Here is a 16,829-nt window from a genome sequence, read left to right as displayed (position 1 = left end):
GACCCAGCTGTCCTGATGCTCCTACCCACTGTGAACCTTCGGGTAGCAGTGTAGCTGCTATTGTTGTGCTTCAATGGATGGTAAAACTTTTCAAGGCTACGTTCACTCTGTCCACCCCCCAAAGATCAGCTGTGCAGAGCTACCGCTGCACGAAAGGTAACAGGGCAAGGACATTGCAGGAGGTAACTGCAGGCTCCCCAGTTCGCTCCTTCCCCTCAGCCTTCCCCAGTCCTCTCCTTCCCCTCAGCCTTCCCCACCACCTCTGATACAAAGCTGAAGGAGAACGTCATCAGGAGACTTCCCTCTGGGCAGTGCCCGTTCCATATGTCACAACAGCATGATCAGAAAGGAATCAAAATATAACTCACCTATGTAAAAATTAAGTTCAATAAGAGCAAAATCTGAGAGTGGAAATGAAGTGACATGGTGGGCTGTCTAGGTCCTTTGTTGGTTGGAATTGCTGAACATGGAAGCGAATGCAAGCGTTAGGGCAGGAGAGAGGTCGGCGGGGACAGGGGTGGAGCTGTGGGGTGGAGACCATAGAGGACCAGCTTTCCTCTCCTCCTCGTCCCTCTCCTTCTAGCTCTCTGGCATCCCACCGTGCTCTGGCTGAGCTTCTTGCTGTTGCTTCTCAGGCGGAGGTAAGAAGAACAGGCAGCTGGTGCCTCCACAGCCCATCCTTAGGCGATTGATGCTCTGCTGGAGTAGAAGTCAGGGACTGGGAGCCCCGTGTGCAGTGTGACCTGGGGGAAGAGACTATGAGTCCTGGAGGCTCTGCGGAAGACCCTCACCCCTTTCCCCCATCCTCCTCCCCAGGACACGGTGGGTGTGTTCCTAATTCAAAAGGGGATCTGTCCACTTTATCATCTATTGTAGAACACATTAAAGAGAATTCTAGTAGGAACTCTGTCTGTACTAAGCACCTGGACATCATGGTGGGCTCCCAAATCCTGAAGACACTGGACATATTGGTTCTCATTTTAATAGATTCTGAGGATATTGTGTTCCTTATGACTGAAGACCCCCACCATTGATCAGCAGGTAAAGAAAGCCTGCTGGCCACATTCTAGTGATTACTGCTAAACCCATAGTCAGAGAACAGACGAACAGTCAACCCTTCCATTTTTAGTTGTCCACTAGTTATTCCAATAGGATAAACCTTCCCTTTTGGGATTGCATAGATGATTGCCAGGTGTGAGGAAACCTGGGCACTTATGCAATTTCACTGGTTTCTGCCCTACCTCATACCTCAGTGGACAAGCTAGGACCAGTTCACACAGGCCTGTCACCTCTCCCATTCTTGTGCCCATCTTCACTAGCCCAAGAGTCTTTAACTATAGATACTTAGAGCTAAAAATGTGGAAGACTTTGAGTGAGGTTTTTCTAAGGCTCACTTCTAGGGTATTTTATGGTTTTCTTTCTTCCAATGTAGAGGCTGAACTTGACTGATTAGATGTCAGCCTCCCAGAAAAACCCAAGTAGCTGCATGAAGAGAGGAGGGCCGAGGTCACTGCATTGCCATCACTTTTACTCTACATCCTGATAATCAACAATGGATTTTTTTTTTAATAGCACTCAAGACTGTGGTTCTGAATACAGGAAAAAATCACCTGCAGTGTCCTGAGCCTCAAGTCCTAACGATCTTAAGGGAACCATTTGCTGAATGAGATTCACGGCTGACAATGAGAGTTCCAGCTCAGGAGGCAAACGGCTGGGTGCAAACGGCAGTGGCTGGCTGGGCACCCCCTCCCTGTACAGCTCTGACTGTCTCTCCCACCACCCCACCCTTAGCTGCTCCTGCACAGGGCCCCTTGGCCCTTCCTTGACTGTGTGAAGCCTCTCACGCCTCTGAAGCTTTGCTCTGGTTGTTTCCTCTGCTCGGAAAGCTCCACGCAGCTCACTCCCTCACCCACTTCAAGGCTCAGCTCACCTGTGACTGCAAGAAGGCCTACCTGCGCTGACCACCCTGTTTAGGACGGCAACATCCTCCCGGCCCCAGCACTTCTGACCCCTTTCTCTTACTGTGGGTCTTTCCTCCCTTTCACGGATGGCCTTCTAATGACTTGTCTGTCTCCTACAATTAGACTGTGAAGTCTAATGAGGGCAAGATTGTTTTGTTTTCGCTATAAACAATACTTATAATAGTGCTTCACATTGTAAAGGCACTCCACAGATATTTGTTGAATGAACAAATGAGAAGAACCTATTGTTTCTATATACAATAAATCAGAAGCAATTAACTTTTGGGCTGGGACTGTTTTCCACCCCTCCCCCCCTAGACTCTAATAAGAACACATAGAAGATGCTTAACCTTTCTGAAAATAGTGTAAATACTTCAGTCTTACACCTTCCCTTCCCCGACGCTCACAGAATTGTGTGAATCACTTGTTTTCACGCCAGCTGGGTCAAGAGTTTCATTTCTACTAGAGATGAAACCAGGGCTGGGAGCGGCAATCATTAGCAGACCATGAATAGAATTCCAGTTTCCCACTTGCTGTTAACTAGACTGTGTCCAAAATAACGCAGGGGGTTAGGCTGGTTTGGAAACAGGTCAGTTGTCAGTGCGATCCCTTTCCTTCCTGTCTTGGCCTGGCCCTTCCACCGCCAGCTTCCCTCTCTCAGCAGTGGAGTGACTCGCCATGGGCGGCCGGTGAAGCGGGGCCCGCAGCAGCCTTCCACGCTCAGGGGCGCGGTGCTTACCTGCACGTTCCTGTTCAGGCTGACTGCCGGGAAGAACAGGCCCTCCACGTTCTCGAAGGCGATGGGCCCTTGCTGTTCATCGTTGATAAAAAATGTCAAGGTTTTTCTATTTAAGTCGAGGAGGACTCCGATTGTGGCCCCTTTTGTGATCCCTCCCTCAGTTCTGTGGAAAAAAAGCAACAACAATTGGGTGTCACTTGCCGGTCATTCTAGAAGCTTCCCATTTGTATGGTTCAGCCAGTGTTTCTCAGCTTGTTTAAAGTAGCATCTTCTCAACCCCAGGAGCCTTTTAAAATAGATCACTCCTCCCTCATTACTCCTCCTTACGTAAAATTTTAAATACCACAGATATACTGTATGTCTGCTTATGTGCTAGATGCATACCTGTGCTTTATAGATAAAAAATGTAATATATTTTCGCTTACTCCCCCCCACCCTCAAACCAACTTTCACTCCCTTGGGGGGGTATCCCCCTGTGTTGAGAAGGTATAGGTCAACCACGCTGCTCTGCTGTTGCTGAGAGTGAACTCATTCATGTAGGGTCACTACCCCTGTGACACAGCTCAGAAAACAAAGCATTAAAGACCAAGAAAGTTCTGCCCAAAAGCTATGTCATGCACTTTGCACGGAGGGTGTGAATTAAAGAGCATTTAATTGAAAGAGATTTAATTTAAAAATCAAGTTAAAGAACTTAAGCCAAACTTTGTGCCTGAGAAATTGGATTTGTGGCATGATGATACCCATTACATAGGAAAACTCATTCCAGAAAGATGATAATTTTGGACATGTTGAGTTTGAATTGAGAAGTTGGAGGCTCTCTATGAAATGACAACATTGAAGATGTTGTCATTTACCTGTAAAGTAATTATATGGTCGGAGATAGGTTTTAAAGAATCAGCATTCAAATGTTATTTTACAATGAACTGTGTTTTATGCTTCAATTGATGGTTTCACAAAGGCCAGTGAGCATGGATGATCAGACTTGTCATTTCCCCCTCTTTGAGACGTAGCCATACTAAATTTCATCCTCATCCAGCAGAGCTCAGAAATGTCAGTGTCGCTCTTTTCCTCTGGCATGCAGAATACACACTACACAAAGTTGTTAAAAGACAAGCTTATAAATTGTGTCTTGTTAATTCACACCTTCTATGACAGCACAGTGACATGTAGTTCGCATGCAAACAGGCGTGTTCAGCTCTAAGGGTGTAAGTTTCTTTGCATAGTGTGACAATATCATTATTCACTCCTTCGCTCCGCAATAAAGAAGCTAAAAGGGAAAAAGTGAGCCTGGTATGTGGGGGATGGATTCCGACATCCCATTCCAGAGCTTTCCCCCTAAATGTAGATCACTGAAAATAACTGCTTATCTGCACTCAGTAGGATTTGATATCAGGCTGAAATGACATGCACGTTCACTTAAGTGATAGTGAATAATGCACACCAGCACGGAGGTGTATAGAAAATATGCAAGAGAACAGGAATAAAGGCTCTAGGAGACCTACTAGCTAGAGGAGGGGCAGTGATGAGCAGTAAGAAAAGGCTGGAACAGTGCAGCCCACTATCCTACCATAGCCTGACTCACTTTCCTTTTGATTTGATTGACTTTTTCCCCTCAGAGACACCAGGGAGAATGTATCGTGGAGAACTCATTGAGAATAAGTTGGACCAGGGTCCACAAAAGACACTTACCTATCTAGAAAATTTGTAAACAATACATTTGAGGAAGAAAATATAAACCAAAGGAAAAAAGGAAGTTTAGGGAAACTTATTGCAGTGTGGGCTAAATTATAATTGCTTACATTTTGGTGTGTTCAGCTTTAAGGATGTAACTTTCTCTGCAATGCAGTGATTTGGTGGTAGAGGAAAAGCTAAGGAGATCACCATGTTTTTTCCTCTCAGCAACTGGGTAGTCTGAGTCTGTACAATTATGAAAGAGTTCTCCAAGTACAAAGCTATCCAAACTGGCATCTGTAAGACTTAATTTATTAAATGGCTTCTATGCAGAGCAGTGGCATTGATAATGATCATAATAAGAAGAACAGTGGCTTCTGTTTTCAGGTACTTCTGATGTGAAACATTTTTGCATATTCTGTTTAATCTTGGGTACACTCTTGCATGGAAAAATATTATTATCCTAATTTGGTGGATTTAAAAATTGAGGTTTAGAAAAACTAAGGACCTTGTCCAAAACTGCTTTTCTGTAAAGGTTTCCTATAACGGCTATCTATGCATTGGGATTTTTCATTTCCAGCCATGGGTGGAATATTACAATGAAGGGCCTAGGAAAGAGCTCACATCTCTGCCATTATGCAAAAACAAACAAACAAACAAAAATAAATAAAAGACCCACCAGGATGGGATCAGTTAAAGACTAGTAGATCTCCTGTGCTACCAAATGAAGACCGCCTGCCTGACATCCTTAACATTGCCTATTTAATAGGTCTTTGAACTTAGGCTCTCGTTCTTAACCAGAAGCCAACGTGAAGAAGGCCTGGTCTGGGGGCTGCAGGGTACCTGTTGGTGTGCGAGTTGTTGTGCATGAACCAGCTCCGGTTATTGTCCACATACATTGCCCAAGCTTTGTCGTCCTTTCCTAACATCACATCCTTCAGCACGTCCATGCGAGCCACGCCAAAGGCAGGGTCGGGGTGGTTATCGTAGCGATCCACAGTCAGCTCCCAGTAGTGGACACCCTTGGAGAAGCCGGTCTTCCCCAGCACCACCCGGTCATCGTAGCTACTGCAGGTCACAGTCAGGTTGTCATTGGAGAAGATGATGTCCGAGTGCGCCGAGCCAGGGTCAAAAGCAAACCAGGCCACTGGGAACAACAGAAGGGAACAAAGTTACTAAGATGGACCCAATGAACCCAACACCATAACAGACTCCTGGGCGGCTGAGGAGTGTGGTGGCCCATTTTCACGCTGCTGTGCAGGAGGGAGGCATCCAAAGCCAGAGAGGCTGTGAGTGAGCCGACAGGGAACACATCCTGGGAGTTGGTACTCTCTGCGCCCAGAGCAGACGAGGAACACAGGACCGACTCAGCAGGGGTTACCTGGCTCAGACTGCACTCCCCACCAGGTGATCCTGGAGTGAAGTGGCATTGATTTTGGAAGGTGCAAGTCCCTTCACCCAGTGACTGGCAGAACAGTACAGACATAAAGGGAGAAGGATGTGCTAAGATGCCTGTGTAACCCTGAGCAAGGAGGCTAGGATCTAGAGTCCTAGACAGAGGAGGGATGAAACACACCGGGAAATCAGGAATTACTCCTTCGGCAGAACTGCTAAATTCTGGCCGTTTTGAAAATGTCCTCAGTGCTAGTGAAAGCTCAAAAAAGCTGCGAAGCTCTCCGCAACATCAAGGAGCTTGCATGAGTGATTATGACTTGGCCGTAAGACAGCTTGCTGCCTTCAGAACTTGAACATACAGTTTGTATGTTACTTCTAACACTAACGTGTAAAATATTTTACTGGAGCAGTAGGTATTTTGGACATCAGGTACAGAAAGAATGATGTACTTGTACACATTGTTATGCTCCGAGTTCTAAATGCTGCCTACTAATAACACTCTGCAGAGACGTCACTGCTGATTTATGAAACCAGTGAGTCACCTCACATGCACTTTCGGTCTTTGCTATTTGTAACAGAATAAGGATATTTCATACCTGCCAACAGCTTTTTAATGTCAACTGTTGTCATTCCAAGTGAAAGGCATGGGAGAGAGAAATAGGAAGCAAAATTGACATTGATAAGAAACCATGATTCTTCTAATAGGCTACCACAAAAAAGGGCTCAACTTAAAACACTACAAACACTACAACAGTTGGTCTGATTATACCTTTACCCACAGTTAGCGCTCATAAAGAGTGCTTTGCATTGATGCATAAGAAAACTGGTCAGAAAAAGTTGAGTTATAAAATTAAAACACAGGTATGTTTTCCGTTTTTCTAAATATTTGGGAAGTGGTTATAATGGGATCTGAATGACAATTAGACAATTTTATTGACATAAAATAAGCTACTGCCATTTATTTCATGAAGGAAATTGAGCATACCCATCACATAAGTAAAAGGTAACAATTACAATAGATATACTTGCCTAATTGAGAGTAAGGTGCAGACTGTGGCTCAAAATTGCATCCTACAAAGAGATACTACACATCAAAGCTATGAAACAACAACAACGTTGTTAGAAATTACTTGTATACACTTAAAAAGCACCAGTGGGAAAGAGTCACCAGAGGCCTGATTCACGAAAACCAAAAGCCCTTTTTACGTCAGTTTACTTTGCTGAGTAAAGATTGCTTTTCTGGAATAAAAAGTACCTCTTTTTCTCCATGTAATAAGTCCTCCTGTAATAGATTCTATACTGTACAGCTTAAGTTTTCATCATCTCCCAAATTCAATTTTTTCCGTGTTAGGAAGGCTTATTGTTTAAAAATTAGAAAAGTTCATCCAATTGAAATGGAGAAAACACTGGACCTTGATAAAACTCCACTCGACATCACTTGATTCTATGCACTTCTAACCTGGGGTAGGCCTTTGTTGTGACTTGAGCCCAAGTTAAATGATACATATATGATTAAACGTGAAATGTAATCTATATGCTAATGAATGCATCTGATAACTATTAATAATGACATGAATTAAGTGTTATAAAAATGACCTCACCTCCTTCTTAGATTGCTTTATATATCAATCCTTCTCATCTAAGGGAGAGGAGGGGGAACAGTGGATGGTGGGGGTTTTCCAACCACCCCCTGTCCTTACGATTTGGATACCCCTCCCTGCCCCATGTGAAGTTGCATTGGGGTGGGGGGAGCAGTCTTGTCTTACTTAAAATATTCAAAGATGTGAGAACTGTGATTACAAGTGGTGCCAGGGACTGCTCCAGAAAGAGTGTTTTTAATGAGCACTTAGTGTATCCCCAGGAAGGATCATTTAATTTTTTTCCAACTCAGTTAAGACCCTTGTTTGTTAATTTCTAAAACTGTTCAAGGATAGTACACTAAATTAAAATAATCTCAGAAGAATTAAGAAAGCAACTCAGAAAGGACTAACAATTGAGTTAAAGCAAAATTTAAAGGTTTTGACCTTACTTTTAGTTACTTTATTTTATTCTGGGATGAATTCACATACAGAGGAATCATTTCTCCTGCTAACCCATGGAGTTTTAAAAACCGAATCTCATATCCAGCTTTGGAAATACATTTGTAGAATCTCAGTAGGGCTTTTAAAATGTTTAAATGAATCATGCCTTGAGCAAGTCCTTTTCAAAGCAAGTTTTCTGAAATCTTTTTACACTACTGTAAACACACCCTCATACATTCAAGATCCAGCAGTACAACTAGAACAGGGCTGTCAGACACAGCCATCAAATAGCCCCAAACCCACATTTCATTTTATTCTTGAGACGATATACATTACAAAGACCATTACAATGTTTCAGTACATCAGACACAAGGGAAAAGAATTCCATAACAAAGCATGTCGGAAAGCCAGTAGTGCACAGAGAAACAATAAGAAACATAGAAGCACAAAAGAAAATGTCATTTTAAAGAGAGCTTGAAGTCCCTGCATCCTTTTTGCACTGTCATGCTGTGGTCTTCTTCATTCCAGGATGTGGGATGAGCAAAAAGAATGAACTAAAAAAATAAAAGAAACCTTTGGGAATGTGAAATGTGCGTCACATGTATCCATGATTACAATATAGTCCTGAAGAGATCAAATAAGTTTGCATCGTAGATATTTAAAGGTTCTGTTTGCTAGACAGTCCACTGCATGGTAACACAAGTCTAGCTTCTCTGAAATTGGCCTGGAGCCCTGTCACAACCTGCTTGGCTGTGGGAAACTCTGGGGAGGCCAGACTTTTCAATAACTCAGATCTTGGGCCTGAGGCTAGTTAAGGGTATCTGATTCAGCTAGTGGTGGTCCCTCCCCTTTGCTTGGAAAAAAACAACAACAACCCAGTCTTGAGCTCAACTGTCATACCAGTGAGCACAAGCTTTTACAGAGAAAACTTTTACTTTCTGCCCTCTGGTTTGCCTGCTTTGTATGCTGCGTTCTGCTGTTGGCATGTTTTGACTTTTATTTTTTCAATAAAGATCTCTTGAGTCTATGTTTAATCAGACCACTCCAGGCTGGATGCACTGATCCAGTCCCCCAGACACAGCTGGTTTCCTGGATACAGCAGGGTTGCAAACCTTCAAACTAAGACCTCCACTCAGCCAAGCGCCTGTGCCGTGCTAGGCCACTGCATGTGATGACAGAGCAGGCTATCCACAGTGGTAGCAGCTTGTGCAAAAAGAACAACTTCACTCATCGCTTTCCAATGCCATTGTACATTGACCACAACTCAATGGTGGGCCCTCACACCACACAAACAAGAACGCCACAAAGTGCCATCATCCAAATGCCCCTTACAACGAAGCAGGCCACAAACACAGAGACTAGCTCATCCCCTTCTCCAAGCACATGAATGGCAAGACCAAAACAAGTATTTCAGAGATGCCTTCAAGGCACAGAGATCAAGGGGAAAGGTCAGAGGAGCTCAGCTCACCGGGTGCATTGAGAGACTGTAAGGAGGAATGCAAGCTCAGCTGGTGGGGTGAGGATCGGAAATCAAGGTAGGATCTCCCGGGGAAGCTGGGCTGTAGATTAAGGGTGGAGGAGAAAGGACTCATTCTACGGAGCGGCAATCTTTCCGAAGGCACTGGAAAAGGGAGTGTCTGTTCTTCTGAATCTGTGTCTAAACGTAAGATCAATGCAAACTAGAGATCAGAAATCTGCCACTTGCCCGTGCACAGTTCCCCAAGACCTGCTTAGCAATGCATCTGTACAAAGCCTCATCCAGCCCGCAGTTGCCACAGCCATTTACTAAACCACAGTGGCTTGGGCTAGGAGGGAATTCTTGGCAGGTCAGGACCCAAGACCAGATAAGAGGACACCACAAATGTCACAGACAGTCGTTTTCACTTCTCTCTATTTTTCTTGGTAGAAAAAGTATTCTGGTAGAGAAAGTTTCCTTTTAATTGAATATTTTTAGAGTTGAGTTTATAAACGTTAGAGGTAAATTCTACCCACTGATCACCAAGAGGAGATTTCATACTTCACCCCCTTCAGCTACTTTTGAAGTGACTACCTGTCCAACAATAGCTTCTTAAAATAGTGTCCTCTTAGGAGGTGATGATTTTTACCAACTCTTCTCTGTTCCATGTTTTCCCTTTTCTCTCTGCAAATATATTTTCATTTAGACATGGATGAGATGATTTTTCTATATCAGCACACTTGAGACTTGCTCAGAAAATCAGGCCTGAACAGGTAGGTAATCAGGAAAGGAGCCTTACTTTTGTTTCTGTATTATGATCAAACCCTAGGGATGGCACTTGAACATCTCTGGTTCTCTGATAATAAACAGATTGTGGGCAGTGGTGAGGTGCGTCGGTGGCAAAAAAAAAGTCTTTATTTTCAGATAGTCAGGTCTGGTGTGAAGATCACTATTATATCAGAGAAAGGACGGATCAATTACTCGATCTGGTTTTAGGAGGTCTTGTGAGGTAGTTTCTCTAAATTACTAAAATCACTCCTTTTTCTTTTGTCAATAACTGATTCTTTGCATTAGGATGGTCTGGTTAGAAGTAGGTGATTTCCTAACCGGTGCCTTCTGAGAACTTAGTTTGATGGTCATAATTTGGGAACTACCAGTGACATGGTGGTTAACAGTCAATATCCAAAACCAACAAGGAACTTTCTTCTCATCGAAAAGATAATTTTACTTCAGTGGCCAGAGGGTGTTGTTGAAAATATTTTTCTGGTTTGAGCCCGTTAGCATGCTTCTCCATGTTGAACGCACCCTTTGCCCTGTGAAAATGCTACTATGGGTATGTTTAAACAGAAGTGACATGTTTAATCATGTGTGCGGAACGTGATTCTACTTGAGTGCTCAGAACAAGGGCATTGGTGGGTTTTAATTTTAGAATTGCCAAGAGTCAGCCTCATTTTCATTTCTGACCTTAGAATATTAAAGTTAGCTTTTTAGGTTTTAGCCTTATTCTTGAAGGGAATTTTTTTTTTAAATATACACTTGATCTCAGAAAAAAAGCAATACTACATATTTATGGCGTTAAAGCATTGAGGTCCCCACAATAATATATTTAACATTTTTTCTACCTAAACTTTATATGGTTTGGATGACTTGACATATGTGATAATTTCTTTTTTTCAGAAATAGTGAATCAGAAATAATTCCTGTTACAATTGTCTCAAGGGGAACTTAGTTTTTTTAGTTAAATGGAAAAAAATTGAAAACCAGTAATATAGCACCACAAACTGCTGTGGGCTTCTTTTAGGGAGAGAAGGCATTTCCAGGGATATATGTCAGTAAAAGGTTTTTTTATTAACAAAAATTTGCTTGCAAATGTATTTTTCACCAGGTGGTAACAATCAACTGATTATGTTGAAAATACTTGTTTCTTTAAAAATTCAGAGAAAGGACCTATATAGTAAAATTAATTTCAGAGTATAGTGAAACCCCAAGGAAACATCTGAAAACCAGTGAAGAGATATGCACTGAACCCAGACCTTGGGGAGCATAATAAGAACCCATCAGGGACCGTACTTACCTTTTCTATTCTCAGCACCAGGAAGAAACACTTAAGAGTTGGTGATGACACCACTCTGTGGGGTGGGGGCCAATGGTAGCTATGGTTATTCATGGGATTAATAACTTGACACTAAAACAGTACTGTTTTTCTATCCTTTTATGTGGACTCACTGTTTATTGATGACCCAGCTTTCCTTGACTCCTCTCACTCTTGAGGTATGCCCTCTATTCAGGCAAGAATATTGAATAGCCTCATTATCCACCATCCATTTCTGTCTTTGAGTTTTCCCCACTTACGGGTTCCCGCACCCTACCAGCTGAGATCTTATCCCATGTTCTCTAAGCAGCTCTTAAGATTGTTTTTTTTTCTACCTTGTCATGAAAACTTCCCAACTGAATTACAAGAGAGAGAACATGGTCCACCTGATCCCAGCCAGACTAAAAAAAATCAATGCTTCTGATGCCCATCCTCACGAGCACATAGTGCAAATGTTTGGTCAGTTGCCTATACAGGCCATCTCTGCCCCTTGATATTATCTTAAAGTGCAGGAATCTTAGAGGGAAGACACATCTTGGTAACATCTGAGGAGCAATCATCAAACTTCCCCTTGAACTCGCCTGGGTGGAGAAACTCATCACCCCAAGGCAGCCCCATCAGTATGTAGTTATTGCTTATGTTGCTCTGGATATGTCTCTTTGGGAGCTCCATTCATTAACTGAAGCATTACTACCTGTGCCCACACACAACAGATCACTAAGTCTTCAAGTATTTGAGGGCAGTTACCAATCCCCTTAAAATCTTCTCTTTTCTGTGGTAAATAGAATCTATTTCTGATCTTCCTTCTGTGGTAAGGATTTCAAATCTTTAATCTCATCATCCCTCTGGACATGTTCAAAGACATAAACCAAAGACAATAAGACACTACTGGGAACAGTATTACAACTTCTTGGTTTCACCAAGTCACATACCTCACACCGTGCATGCACACAGCTATGCACGTGTACGTTTTGTGTTGTACCATGGAATGCAGGAAGTATGTACATCCCACGTCCTCCCCTCCCCTTCAAAGCACAAATATTGAGATCTGGAGAAGGCTTCTCAGCCATTGATATTCTATTAGTCAAGACAAATAGGAATGAGAAATGAGATTATCTATTTTTTTCTTCTTCTCCAGAATACATGATACAAAGCCATGTTTCGGTTCATAGCTAATAATCAGGATGATTACCATTAGTTTTTAATGTGTAGACCACTAGAGAAAGACAAGTAGCTCCTTAAAAAAATTTTAAGTTCTTGTCATATTTCATTCTGTGTAGTGATCCTATCTGCTGAAGAGCTTTGCTGGTAAAAAACAGGTTAGCAGGAAAAAGCAATGGAAAACTTATGTCAGCTGAATACTGGTGGGGCCTCTCTAGGCATATCTGAAACTCTGGGATGGGGACTGTGTTCATAATGCGAATGGGTCAACACACACTTGCCATCAACTCTGTCTTCTTGCCCTTGTCTGGATTGCTTTCCCTTCTCACCTGGGATCGCTGGATTCTGGATTTGGGGGCTCTGCTTGAAAGAAGCCATCACAAATTAGCAAAGCAGAGTTCGGCTGGGTGATCCCACTTATTATTTACTGACTTTTGTCTTTGAGGTGAAAAAGAATATCTAGGCAGTACTTCTGTGTGGCTAACTTTATAATTCTTTTATTCATTAACTAACATTTATTGAACACCTACCATGGGCCAGACAGTGCATTAGAACTGAGTAGCTGGGAAACATGAACTGTTAGGAGAGCTGACCCTCAGAAAAATAACAATTCAGAGAACATCTGTGTCATATTATTGATAGATTTTTACTCTTCTGGGAATAGAAATTCTTGACTGATTCCAACATATACAAGTACTAAAGACTTCCATGGATGTTATAGACTATTTTGGAAACATAAAGTACAATACTTGAGATGTTATTTTTGGGATTCAAAGAGGAAAGGCAAACTGACAGGGGTTTTCCTTATGACAGCGTATGCTAACCCAGCTCCTCTGTGCCCCTGGTAGACTTCTTGGTTATCTTCCTGTCTGGTAGTGAGTGAGCAGCATCTTAACTGAAGCAGCCCTCGGGCACTGGTCCAACAAGAGGGTTGCATTTCTGGGCACAGTAAAGCGAGACATGTCATGAGCTGCATGAACAGCATGCAAGGTGAGTTTCAGTTCAATTATAAATCAGCTGGAAAAGGAGTTGCTTTTGTTGGGAAGATTTTAAAAGAGACAAAGAAATGAATGAAGGAGGCTGAGTATCCTTCAGTGATCTAATAAGCATCCGAAGTCACAATTATGTACAACTGGTACATAATTTACAGCGGAAGGTAGTCTTCTAAGCTTTCTTAAGTGTGGCATTAATTGCAGCTGAGATGTGAGGAACAGATACATTTTGAAACCTTGTAGGAGAAGAAATGAAACAGCTAACACCCCTGAGACAGGTGCATACTTTGTCACCAAGTCCTCCATTCCAATTTAGAATACCATGGCATTATTTATAAGGAACTGTCATCAGGAGAACCAAAAATTCCTATATTTCAAATAGATAAAAAAGATTTCAAAGGACTAAACTGCTCCCCAGAGTATCAACCGCAAACCAAACCAGAACCAAAAATAGGGTCTGGATCCAATTCAGTCCTATGGAAAAATTCAGGAACTTCCCTGGGATATCATGCATGTGGTCAAAATGAAAAGGAGCAAAGTATCTCTCTTTTCTGGGCTCTGACCTACCAGCGTGCCTCTTGCCTTGGGTTTTATAAAATCGACTCAAATTTGTTCAGGTATGATTTACCTCCCATGAAGATTTGTCCTGAAAATGCATATTCTTCTAACTGAATTATTCTGGGGGAGGCTTTTAGGCTCTAAGTCAGGAAGAGCAAAGCAGAGGCATAGAAAACCATACTTTCCTGATGTGACCCTTATCAGATATTTCCAGGCAGACGTCTAAGACCCACCAAGACCCTTAGAGGAGAAAGGAACTGTCTACACCTGTTCATAGCATTTCTGAATTAGTTAACAGCTTTCAGTAGTAAATTTGAAGAGAGAAGCCAAGAAGAAAACCAGAGGGTACTAATTATTATAAAGAACTTAGAGGTCACCTGCTCTATGTCTATAGACAAACAACAACAACAAGACACAATAACAACAAAATAAAATCCTGAGAGCTTAAGGGACAAGTCAGAGCCACATGGCCAGCTGTGGTGGGACAGGAGAGGGATCCAGGCAGGATTGAATCCTGTTGGATAAACTTTTGAGGGTGACAATGCTGTTGTTGCTCTTTTGTGCCTAGGAAATGTATAAAAGGTAAAATGTATGCCATCGGCCATGGGACACATACCAGTTGTCTCAGGGGTGACCAAGGTTTGTCCCCTTTTGGAGAATGACTTAACATTCTCCAAACTTTGCACTATACTAAGGAGGAATTTTCCTTCTCTAAATAAAGTAATTCCATAGATTGTGGTGGTTAGGGTTTGAAAGGCAAACACATCGGACTTCCCTTTGGGACTTTGGCTACAGGGGGTGGGTGGGCTGAGGCATTCAGTCCCTGTTGTCTCTGAGATCAGATGAGGTTACCGCTTCTCTGGGGCTGGGGGTGTGTGTGTGTCAGGACACCAGGGTTTACGAGTGCAATACTTACGCTGGCCCCAAATGACTGTGAAATTTCTTCAAAGAGATTTAGGGCAGATGCATTGGAGGCCATTCTGGAGCTACATTCTGTCTGCACTGAATATTCTCTGGGTGATTTCCTTTGATGTGTGGGAGAAGGAGCTATCACATTAAAAGGGTTGGTGTGATGCTAAATCTAATGGGGCAAAAAAGCATTTTAATCTGTATGAATAATGCTTTCTATGTCCTCTTTTAGAAGGCAATTTCTGATATGTAATTTCAAGAATCCCAACCCTTCTATTGTCATTAGGTAAAACAGGCTTGGAAAGTGTTAGGGCTCTTGTGGACATTTAACTAAGAGACTTAAGAACACTTTTTTTTTCTCCAGTGGTCTGAGCAGCTATTTGCTGAAATGCTGAAATTTACAGCCTTATCGATTGCCTGATTCTCTAATTATCACTGATTACTTTCTCCCCACTTTTCCTCCCAGTTGAGATCTGGAGGCCTGAGAGCTTTTGTGAATAAATAGCTCTGTGGTTTCAACATCAGCAGGGCTCCCAGTCTTAGAGCTCATTTGGTGTGGCCTTTCAAGGACCTCAAAGGTGGAGTTCCAACATTCCTTTTCCTTCCAGGCAACAGAAGGGCCTGTCTTAGAGGAGGGCTTGTCTGGTGAAGTGCTCACCTGGGTGGAGGTGGGGACTAGAGGAAGTGCAGAGACATGAAAACAGGACAGGACCTGAGGAGGAGCTCGGATATTATGCTGGAAATGACAGCTACTTCCATACCTCCTTTTAAAAGTAGGAATGTTACTCTTTTCAATAAAACTCTCACGTAACCCTTTGAAAGCATCGAAGTCTTATTTCTGGCTGGGGTCTCTGGATGAACACATGAGGCGCAATACAATGCTGCTTCATTTTGAGAAGATGTTTCAAATACCCAAAGACAGACTTAGGGTTGTTTTCCCACTTCCCTTCCCTTTGAGTGCGAACAGCACTGTTCTGTTGTCAGCACCAGAGTACACGGTGCTGGGCATTGGAGGCTGAAAGGCCTGGTCTGACATGTTACATAACTTTTCAGAGGCTCAATTTCCCCATATGTAGAGTGGTATGTAATAATAATAATACTTCCCTCTTAGATTGTGTGGTAGGTAAAATAATGGCATACTCCAAAACGTCCACATCATAATCCTGGAAATCTGTGTCACCTCACATGGCAAAAGGAACTTTGTAGATGTGATTAAGGATCTTGACATGGGGAGATTATCCTGAACTATCCAGGTAATCACAGGGCCCAAGGTTATCACAACGGTTCTTAGAGAAGAAAAACGAGATGGTCAAAATCAGATATTGGGAGGTATTTTGCTACTGGCTTTGAAGATGGAGGCAGGAACCATGACCCAAGGAACAGGTGGTTTCTAGAAGCTGGGAAAAGAGAGATTGGATTCTCCCCTAGAACTGTCTGAAGGACCGCAGCCCTGCTGGTACCTCACTGTAAGCCCAGCGAAACCCATTCAGGATTCTGACCTCTAGGACTGTAAGGAGTTGTATTGGTGCTGTTTTAAGCTGCTAAGCTTGTGGCAATTTGTTAAAGCAGCAATGGGAAAACAACACACGGTCAATCTGGAATGTTGCAGCAGCAGAACGAGTGGGAGGTGGAGCTCAGACATTAGCGATGGGTACAGAGTTGTAGTCTAAAGTCTATATAGCTGTCATGTCTCGTGGAATATTTTAATGGACAATGAAGAAAGTTCTTGGGAGCCTGACACAAAATGAATTAGGGTTTAGCATCAGAGATTTTTGGGAAGATGGGGGACTTATTTTATATTGTGATTCCATAAAGCCTTCTGAGGTATACCTAATACCTCATTACCAAAGATAATATACCGACTTTTAAATGTG

The 16,829-nt window shown here is 42.6% G+C and overlaps 1 protein-coding gene across 14 annotated transcripts in view; it reads right to left on the bottom strand.

The window, feature by feature from the left end:
* Positions 1-219: 219 nt before the first annotated feature.
* The window catches only part of TRIM9 (tripartite motif containing 9), a 111,136-nt gene continuing 94,526 nt past the window's right edge, over positions 220-16,829 (bottom strand). For 4 of the 14 annotated variants that reach the window (XM_066276063.1, XM_066276064.1, XM_066276065.1 and 1 more), the window contains 6 exons: positions 9,256-9,444; positions 6,796-6,837; positions 6,363-6,386; positions 5,215-5,518; positions 2,701-2,863; positions 220-743 (listed from right to left, as the gene is read on the bottom strand). In XM_066276063.1, coding sequence (XP_066132160.1) covers positions 681-743; positions 2,701-2,863; positions 5,215-5,518; positions 6,363-6,386; positions 6,796-6,837; positions 9,256-9,444 — 785 coding nt within the window. In that variant the 3' untranslated portion in view covers positions 220-680. The remainder of the gene's footprint in view (positions 744-2,700; positions 2,864-5,214; positions 5,519-6,362; positions 6,387-6,795; positions 6,838-9,255; positions 9,445-16,829) is intronic. The other 10 variants (XM_066276072.1, XM_066276075.1, XM_066276076.1 and 7 more) reach the window with 6 other exon arrangements.

The sequence above is a fragment of the Saccopteryx bilineata genome, chromosome 4 (genome assembly GCF_036850765.1).
Source record: "Saccopteryx bilineata isolate mSacBil1 chromosome 4, mSacBil1_pri_phased_curated, whole genome shotgun sequence".
Taxonomy (NCBI): domain Eukaryota; kingdom Metazoa; phylum Chordata; class Mammalia; order Chiroptera; family Emballonuridae; genus Saccopteryx; species Saccopteryx bilineata.
The sequence above is the reverse complement of the archived record's forward strand: the minus strand, read 5'-3'. Positions and strand labels throughout refer to the sequence as shown.